Raw genomic sequence first — 9,254 nt, 5'->3', positions numbered from 1 at the left:
CAGTACTTTTGTGTGCAGGGTGACACCATTGTACAGAAGTATGCAGAACAAAACAGCAGGTTTATTTAGCGATAAGAGATCATAGCAGGTGGGACTAACAAGAGCTTCCAGTCAGACTGGCCAATCTCCCTTTGGTCACTTTATTAGTTCCCATTGGGTTAAACATGGCCGTCATTCGACAACATCCAGCAGTTCAAACTATCAAAATTTTATCAGCAGATCCCAAGACTTTCTCGACGGACAACTATGCGGCCCGCATGAAAAAGTGCATTTTTTATTATGTTTCTGACTTCATCGCAATAATCATAGAAAGTAAAAATAGCACATGCTTCCCAGCATACCTTATCCAACCATTTTTGATTTCCGAATCACCCAAAAATTGGGAAACCCCCATCATCCTCCAGTCACACCTCTGCTTTCGCCGGCCCCTTTGTCCTTTCGCTTAAACAGGAACACCCAGCCACTAGAGAGCCATTATCTCGATTAGTGAGCAAACAGTTGAAGCACGATGAATGCTCTGCCAGCTCTGTGCAGTTCATGGATCCTGTGGGCCGTCCTCTCCTGCTTCGGTAAGCTACCAAGCCGAAACCGCCACAGAAAAACGAATACGCAGTAACCCCGCTCACAGGTATAAATTTCTGCATTTCTGGGACTTTAGCTGATTTATAACATAGTTCTTCTTTTGCTTTAAGGTCACCACTGGTAAACGTTAAGCCTTGTTGCATGTTAAGGGCACAGTAAGAGCCACAAAACAGTAAATGGTGAAGAGATGCTTTCTCACCTCACGTGGTTAATTTCATCATGACTCTGTGGGGAGGATTTTATCCCACTTTGTGGCATCGTTCACTGGCCAGTGTGTTGTATGACGATGTCCTGGGCGGACCTGCATTCCTCTGTCTCTCCCCGGGGCAGGTTCCGTCTCCGGAGGACAACCAGTCACAGTGGAAAAGCAAGTGTTTGCCCGCACCGGGGAGCCAGCTGAGCTCACCTGTGATTACCGCACTCAGCCTGGCCTGGGATTCACCGTGGAGTGGCGCCATGCCCCGACGGGAACGCCTGCCATCGAGGCCCACAGGGTGAGGACCAGACCCCACAGAGGTCCTGACTGTATTAACCTCCATTCTGTGACATCTTCAGCTCTGGCTCTCATTTTATACCTGTACTCTACCTACAGTCGTCCTCTACCACACCTCTCTGTTCAGGTTACATTTTATTCGGGCTGGAATTTAGCTAAATATTCAGTGTTTTCCTTCATACAGGTGTTCTACTACAATGGGAAGGTGTACTGGGTTGAATCCTGGGAGAACCGGGGAGTGCTGGTCCAGAACCCACCCGTTCAAGGCTCCGCCTCCATCCGCATCCTCAGCGTGCAGCCATCTGATGCAGGGCTGTACGTCTGCGACGTCACCAACCCCAACGACTGGGCGGGAAGCGGCCAGGGACTGGTGAACTTCACAGTGCTCAGTGGGTATCTGCAGACAGCTCCCGCTACAGGTAGATTTTCCAGTCCGTGGCAAGTTGGCCATTCTAAGATCTGCCGCTGATTCTGCCGACTACTGCAGTGCCTCCATCCACACCGACGTGCTCCGTGAATGGAGACGCCTACCCAGGAAATGACATCACGCTCATGTGCGTCAGTTCCCATGCTGTTCCTGCCCCTACGTACACCTGGAGCCGCGAGAAGAACGCCATCCAGTTACCACTGCAAAACCTGGTAGAAGGTAGGGTGCGAAAAAGCAGGGCCATGCAGGGTTACCATACTCCCTAAATCAGGCCCAGGGGAGCCTTACCAAGGCTGGGGACACGTCCCCAGAACCATCGTGTAAGACGTGCAAATGGAGGCCAAGAACCTCCAAAACAAAATTAACTGCATCAGCAGCAGCACAAGTACATGGAAAGTTGGCTAGTTCCAGACCACAGTGCCTTTGTTCTTTACTCACGTTATATAGTGGGCAGGGGTGGCTTAATGCTTAGGGAAGCATTCTTGTAATCGAAAGATTGTAGGTTCGAATCCCCGACCAACAAGGCACCATTGATGTACCCTGAGCAAGGTACTGTACCCTGAGCAAGGTACTGCTCCCTGGGCGCTGCCCCCTGCTGTGTGACATTGTCACACAGAGAACACATTTCATGTTGTGTACTGTGGTGTGTCAACAATGACAATCACTTAATTCTAATTAATAGTACCAGCGATTATGTTCGATGCTCTTCCTTTCTCCTACAGACCAGCAGACAGGCTCCCTGATCTTGCGCAATCTCTCAGCACCCTTCTCAGGCACCTACACCTGCAGGGCCTCCAACGAGCTAGGGGGTGCCGTCTGCACTGTAGTGCTCAGCGTCAGCTGTAAGTACTCTGGGGTGGGCTCCCTTTGACCGCCATGCTTCGCCTGCACTCTGGAGCTCTGGCACACATTCCTGCCCCCATGTCAGCTTGTTTATCAGCTAAAATTAAATTACACAGATGCTAGAAGCTTCTAGCCGTCAACAACTGGCTGCATGGGAGGACGATAAACAAGTGTGGTCATATCTTCACTCTTACAGAGGGAAAGCAGAGGTCAAATGACAGATGGTCTGTTGTTAAACAGACAGTGTAATCTGCAAGTGTGTGTTTCATCAAAGCAGCTTAGCCCTGTGACCTGGTCCATGTCATGCAGTTTTTAAACCAGGGGAGTTGTGTCTGTGTCTATGAACCATCCTGTTTCTCCTTTTCAGACACCAGCAGTGCAATGGTTGCTGGTATTGCTGTGATTGTTACCATCATCCTCCTCCTCCTCCTCGGGGCAGTGATGGGCTACTTCCTGTGGTATAAGAAGAGAAATCGCAAAAGCACCGAGGAGGGCCACAACCCGAGGTGTGTTCTGTGTCTTTACAATCAGACTCACCAGCATGCTCCCTCGCCTAGCCCTAAGTCTGCTGGGGGCCGGGCCCACGTCCTGCCCCAGATATACTCCCGGAGGGTCCACAGCCGCCTCCGTCTGACTGTCTTGTGCTGCATGATCCACAGAGATCCACGGGAGACTGCTTCAGCCGCTCCATTAACACGGAGCCCTGGGGACCGGCCGGTCCACCTTTCGGGGGACGGGGAGGATCACCTCATCCCTACAAAGCCCAGCATCCTAGTATAGAGGAAGGCGGGTATGCAACTCACCATGTCTGACGAGGACAGTGTTTTCCAAAAATTCCAGCATCAATAAAGATTTTCCATGAATCAGTCACATATCATTAATGGCTGGCACCAATATAAGAAAATGTATATAAAAATAACATGGCGTAGGCTCACAATTTATACTGCACTGGATGACAGAGTGCAAAATTAGCAAGGCAATAACATCGTCAGTAATCATCTCTGAGCATACAGCCATATGGCTCTGCCTCATCGCATGACGTCTCGCACGCAGACCTGTGGCAGGGCTTCAAAGCAGATTACTTTGACCGATTAGGTTTGATTTGCTTGTTGTAAATGAGACGGGCCGCAGCAATGCAATTGCAATCAGAAGCCGCAGCGAGAAAACCAGGATATTGTGTTTTTGTGAGTTTTTAATGCTGTTTTCCAGATGCTGGTAACAAAGGTATGAATAAAGATCATACTTAATTGACCTAAGTTTTGACCATGTGATCATCAATATAAACAAACAGCAGCATGCATGAGTGATTATCTTATGGTGTAGAACAAATACGATCATCATATACAAGTACATGTAAGTGCTAGACACTCAACAAGCAATGACAGCCTCACCTTCCGTGTCCATCTCACATCAGTCACAAGCCCTTTTAACCAAGAACTACAGAACCTAGGCATCTCCATCCTCTTACAGCACTAGTAAAGTAAATGTACGCAGATTTCATCTTTTAAATATGGATTAAAGAGACCATAAAACAAGGAGAACAGAAGGTGCACAAACACAATTATGGGACGTGGGAAAGTGTGTGTAAATCATAACACACTATGAACAACTGCTTTCAGAGACAGGGATGAAGTCGATAAAACTGAAAAGGATAGACTTAAGAGGACGAAAGTCAACCGAAAAATGTTGACTAAAATAAAAATTTCGATGATTTTATTGAGAAATGCAGAGGTAACATTTTCGGTTGAAGCGGCTCCAATCCCAAACCCAGCGTCACAGCCGTAGGACCAGGGAAGACTGTAGCTCAGCTTGTGCAAGATTCTTGACATTATTCACCGCAAAACACTGAAGGGACATTTCTATATTTATCACTATATGACAACTGTGAAAACTAGACGTTCCTCCCACACAGTGATGTCAGAGACGGAGTCTTGTTTAGGTAGCACAGCTTACGAGTCCGTCAGCAGGCTCCTGGAGATGATCATACGCATCACTTCATTTGTACCTGAGGGAATGAGAAACCACATGAGTAACCACATGATCTAAGACCAGTCAATAATACCATCTGAACTGAGCAACAGATGACAGGGTACTAATTTACAGACACAAAATCTAACAAGCTTAATGTAAATCAGCAGGCTTCTGCTCAAGCACATCAACGCTCACTAACACTAAGTACGGAGGACGATTCTGGTTGCATTCTTACCTTCCAGAATCTGGTGCACCCTGAGGTCTCGCACGTACTGCTGGACAGGGAAGTCTTTGAGGTAACCATAGCCCCCAAACATCTGGAGAGCTTGGTTGCAGATCTGTGGAATGGGGAATCAATCTCGTCTTTTTAACAGTCACACAAAAGGGAGCAGACAACTTGCATCCGGAAGAGCGCTGCTGAGCATCATTATCTACTGGGTTAGGGAGCCACTTAAAAATAAGAAGCCTTCAGGACATCCACAGGCTACACCGGGAGGGACGCGTCAGCTTATTAAACTTGGGGAATAAAGAAAGTAAGCAATTTTTTTGCTAAAGACGCTGCCACCAATTTATTAGTATATTGGGTGACTGTAAAGTGTAATCCTTGTCTGAGCCAGTCGCCATGGGAACCTCACCGTGAAGCACTCATCCGTAGCAAAGAGCTTAGCCATGGAGCAGAGGGCCACAGCATCATCCCGGCCCTCCTGCAGTGAGGCAGCCGCCTGTCTCACCATCAGTCGCGACGCCACCAGCCGGGTCGCCATCTCAGCCAGGCGGAACTGCAGGAACTGAGGGGTGCCACTCAAAACTCACCCACCGCTCACACAGCCCAGCAGATCCCACCGCACTCGCCCACAATTCACCGCTCACACAGCCCAGCAGATCCCACCGCACTCGCCCACAACTCACCGCTCACACAGCCCAGCAGATCCCACTACACAATTCTACACCATTCCACCCTATCAATGTTGTCTGTTTTGCCATTCCAATTAATGAGGGGTTGATTGCGTCCTTAATTCCCCAAAAACAGTGAGTCAAAGCATGCAGAAAAACATGTTATTCACGAATAAGTACTGAATATAGCAGATTACCCTGAAGAAATTACATAAATTTCAAGCACAACAGTACTTAATATTTATCCACATCTAATTTTTTTTTTTACCATAAGTGTTGTCTATTAATGTTTATATTATAATAAGTTTATACAGCCGGCGCCGCGCGCAGCCGGCGCCGCATACAGCCGGCACCACGCGCAGCCGCCTGCCAAAAGGCCGTGTTCTGTACCTGGCTCTTAGACAGCGTCTCCCCAAACTGCTTCCGCACAGTCAGGTGTTCCCTGGCCAGCTGGACGGAGGCATGGGCGGCACCCAGGGAGCAGGAGGCTGAGGGAACCAGCGACCAACTCATACACATTCCTATCGCAGGGAACACCCCCCCCCCCCAACCCCCCAGACCTGAGCTTGCAGGACTACTGCACCTGCGACCCGGACGGCTGCACAAACCGACCGATGTTAATCCTGCCTCCGTTGAGGCCCTTCATGGCAATGTTGAATCCCTCGCCCTCCTGACCAAGTCGATTGGCTGCTGGCACAGTGCAGTCCTCGAATATGACGGCACGTGTTGGCTGGGAGTTCCAGCCTACCTGTTTTAAGCAAACAGGTTCTATCAGAACGACACATACTGGAGCATAGCATGAACACAGAGTCAACTCTGCCCTCTGGTGGACGTTTCCCTTTAAGTAAACATAATCCATCCATCCATTTTCTAAACCGCTTATCCTTCTGGATTGCGGGGGCCTATCCCGGAAGCTACGGGCACATTGCGGGAAACAACCCAAGACAGGAAAGTCGACATAATAGTTACTAAAAAGATCTGTGCCCTGGATCAGGGGGACAAACAAAAAATAAATGCACCAAAAGTAGTTTTTTTTTTTTTTTTTTAAAACATAAAATACGCAACCTTCTTCTCCTTCTTTCCAAAGCTCAATCCAGGTGTAGACTTCTCCACCACCAGACAGGAAATGCCCTTGGGTCCCTTTCCCCCAGTGCGGCACATGACCACATACACGTCTGACTCGCCCGCACCGCTGATGAAGGCCTGTAGAGGGCAAAGACAGGAGTGAATACAGGGGATAAGGGTCCCAGATCCCAGGTGACCTGTTCCGGCTTCCGCGGTACCTTGGAACCATTGAGGACATAGTGGTCGGCTTTGCGCTGAGCGCTGGTCAGCAAGGAGGCCGCATCGCTGCCACTTCCTGCAAATGCGGAAGGAAGCAGCTGCACGTTAGAGTAGACCTTCCACTTCTCCAGCAAACTCAAGTTTCATGTTTTATACTGTGTTCCATTTAAACTTGGTAGTCGGAAATTTCAAATGGAACGCCCTCTAAAGTCAGAATTCCGACTCTGAAAGTCGGAGACGCTTCTGCAACCCTGACCCTGAGAATTCAAGATGGCTGCGCCCTTCGTCAGCAGAAGTGAAAGCTCTGGTTATATACTGTTTATTAGCACTTAATTCTTATTTGAAGCTCATTAAATTGGTCATACACACAGTGTTGCTACAGTGTTTGTATGTGCAAAACACCACGTAATGTATTATCAGATGGTATTGCTAATAATGGCAAACAATTAACCTGTTTCAGAAAGCACGATTTCTTGCTTAGCCGGAAAACATGTTGGATTTAAGGCAGTCTGGGCTAAATTAAAGTGAATGAAGATAAAGTCCATGTAAACTTGGCTACGTTAAACCCGACAAGTAATCCAGGTACGCAAGAAATCCTGCTACTTGAAACGGGTCCCTGGCATTGCTAAATGGCTTTTCGGAATTGTTGTACTGGAACCAGCATGAGGTTATTCCCAGCTCTGAATTCTGACCTCCAAGGTAAATGGAACGCGGCATTACTGTCAAATGTTCCGAGGAACACGGTGAAATTCTTGCACTACAGTTGCAGGGTAGGGCATCGGGGAACAGAACAAACAGTAGAACAGGACAGGACAAATACAAGAACGACTCATGGGATTCAAGCTTGTGAAACAATCATCTGACACCGGAAGGACACACATCATTACGCAAAATAAACAGAAACAAATGCCTAGCAGCCTCAATGACTTTGTCTGGTCTCCTTTCTCCTTCACGGGGCGGGGGTGGGGGGGGGGGGGGTGGTGTTGTACTCACCAGGCTCAGTAAGGCAGTAGGAGGCAAATTTCTGCATGGAACAGAGATCAGGACAGTACGTCTTCCTCTGCTCAGGGCTGCCGAACGTGTCTATCATCCAGGCACACATGCTGCGGATAAAGCATCCGTCATGCACAGCCATTATTCCTGAGAGAAACAGGTGCCCCCTGAACACGAAAGGAGAGATGCGCCCAAGGTCACATTCAAAGGTCTACAATAAGGAGGCTCACTTGTGGATGCTCATGTAGGCCGTGGTACTGGTGCAGCCCGTGGATAGCGCCTCGAAGATGATGGACGTATCAAGGCGGGAAAGGCCCGACCCTCCCACGTCCGGCTGCACGTAGATCCCCCCAAACCCAAGCTGTGCTGCTTTCCGCATGGTCTCTACTGGGAACACTTCCTTTTGTACAGGGAAGGGGGTGCAACACAGTCATTTTCATATTCACATATCAACATCCAGAGAATATTATTCTATCATGCTATGAAATAAATCACATGCATCGTCAGTGTCAACCAGAATATCACCATTAGAGAGTCCCTACATGGGTCTCAGGACGATAAGAGATAATAAATTTACTTTCTCATCCCATTCAGCCATGTGTGGTGCCATTTCTTTGGCAGCAAAGTCAAAGGCCACTTTCTGGAACTCCTTCTGTTCATCTGAGAGTCCTATTGAAGCTGTAATCAGAAGACACTGCTACAGTCAAACACCTTCAAACGCCAAAATATGACCCTACACAATGCCTGTTCCCTGCACAGCTTTAGATTACTTTATACAAAACGTCAGTTTATGTGATTTAATCAATATACACGTTTACCAAGGTCACACTTGTCAATATTACAATAGGATATTCTTTTCACGAGTACTGTTGGTTTTTCTAAAAGTTTATCACCAAATCACAATAAACAACACATTCTGTGACTGATCCAGATGTAATATCTCGATGTTAAAGGGGCAAGGAAACCGATTGCTTGCTGATACACAACTGATGAACGTGGCAGTTAGTTTCAAAGATTTATTATCAATGACAGGCGGTTACAATACAGCCGACATGAACGCCGAATGGCTTCGCATTTCACAATTTAAAAATAACACACGGAATTTGGGGTTAATTTGCGCAAATATGTGTGCCTAGTCAACGCTATTAAGCTCATTCAGAAGCTGGAGTAAACCAGTTAGTGAAAACTCATGAATTAGCTATGTTGGTGAAACCAGTACTACCCACATACAGAAACAGTACGCCACTTCAATTAGTTACTCTTCACGTAGTTGGTTTATTAAACAACTTAGAAACGTGACATGCGCGTTTTATAAATCCACTTAGATCACGTTTGACTACATGGTCAACGTAAAGTCATTTGACTACAGGACATTTCGTAACCTTGGTTAACAAAAATTCCAAAACGATGTAAAGAAATAAGGCTTACGGTCTATGCACGATGCAATTCCTCGCCTTTGTACGCTACTAAATACTAAACCGATACTTCTACTAGTACAGTGCCTCAACCTAAACCCATTTAACAGCCTTCCAGCTAACGCCATGACTCCCAAGGATCTTTGGCGCATGTTCTGTATTATGGGTAATGTAGTTTCTGTAGTGTTTCAAAGGTTTACGACAACAATGACGATGGTCACCGCATACCCCCTCGGTTATGGGTAATGTAGTCTCACTGTTCAATGCGACAATATCTAGTCCATGGTTTCCCAGTTGCAGTCTTGCAGGACCAATTTGTAACATTTTACAGATTTCCCTACTGAGACACACC

General features: G+C 47.4%; 2 protein-coding genes across 3 annotated transcripts; one reads left to right on the top strand and one right to left on the bottom strand.

Moving 5' to 3' along the window:
- The first annotated feature begins 481 nt into the window (after positions 1-481).
- LOC125711497 (V-set and immunoglobulin domain-containing protein 2-like) lies at positions 482-3,596 on the top strand. 2 transcript variants are annotated; one of them, XM_048980431.1, is made up of 7 exons: positions 482-569; positions 913-1,076; positions 1,260-1,464; positions 1,563-1,721; positions 2,225-2,344; positions 2,713-2,851; positions 3,005-3,596. In XM_048980431.1, exons 1-7 carry the CDS (start codon positions 509-511, stop codon positions 3,123-3,125), a joined length of 969 nt encoding a protein of 322 aa, XP_048836388.1. In that variant the 5' UTR covers positions 482-508; the 3' UTR covers positions 3,126-3,596. The 2 variants fall into 2 exon arrangements, with proteins under 2 accessions (XP_048836388.1, XP_048836387.1); XM_048980430.1 differs by having other exon boundaries at positions 2,713-3,596.
- Positions 3,597-4,043: 447 nt separating this feature from the next.
- On the bottom strand, positions 4,044-9,078 carry acad8 (acyl-CoA dehydrogenase family, member 8). The gene is made up of 11 exons (XM_048980426.1): positions 8,916-9,078; positions 8,065-8,165; positions 7,718-7,887; positions 7,488-7,597; positions 6,494-6,570; positions 6,276-6,413; positions 5,823-5,958; positions 5,601-5,698; positions 4,952-5,104; positions 4,552-4,654; positions 4,044-4,350 (listed from the first exon to the last, which is right to left on the bottom strand). The coding sequence occupies exons 1-11, from the start codon at positions 9,052-9,054 to the stop codon at positions 4,295-4,297; spliced, it is 1,281 nt and encodes a 426-aa protein (XP_048836383.1). The 5' UTR covers positions 9,055-9,078; the 3' UTR covers positions 4,044-4,294.
- Between the last annotated feature and the right edge of the window lie 176 nt (positions 9,079-9,254).

This window comes from Brienomyrus brachyistius, chromosome 17 (assembly GCF_023856365.1).
Source record: "Brienomyrus brachyistius isolate T26 chromosome 17, BBRACH_0.4, whole genome shotgun sequence".
Lineage (NCBI taxonomy): Eukaryota > Metazoa > Chordata > Actinopteri > Osteoglossiformes > Mormyridae > Brienomyrus > Brienomyrus brachyistius.
The sequence above is the reverse complement of the archived record's forward strand: the minus strand, read 5'-3'. Positions and strand labels throughout refer to the sequence as shown.

Coding starts and splice junctions, on each gene's coding strand:
- LOC125711497 (XM_048980430.1), top strand. CDS start 509: ATGAATGCTCTGCCAGCTCTGTGCAGTTCATGGATCCTGTGGGCCGTC. Junction 1,465..1,562: donor GGTGAACTTCACAGTGCTCA/GTGGGTATCTGC, acceptor CGACTACTGCAG/TGCCTCCATCCACACCGACG. Junction 1,722..2,224: donor ACTGCAAAACCTGGTAGAAG/GTAGGGTGCGAA, acceptor TTTCTCCTACAG/ACCAGCAGACAGGCTCCCTG.
- acad8 (XM_048980426.1), bottom strand. CDS start 9,054: ATGCGCCAAAGATCCTTGGGAGTCATGGCGTTAGCTGGAAGGCTGTTA. Junction 8,166..8,915: donor AATTGCATCGTGCATAGACC/GTAAGCCTTATT, acceptor TTCTGATTACAG/CTTCAATAGGACTCTCAGAT. Junction 7,888..8,064: donor TGGCTGAATGGGATGAGAAA/GTAAATTTATTA, acceptor CCTGTACAAAAG/GAAGTGTTCCCAGTAGAGAC.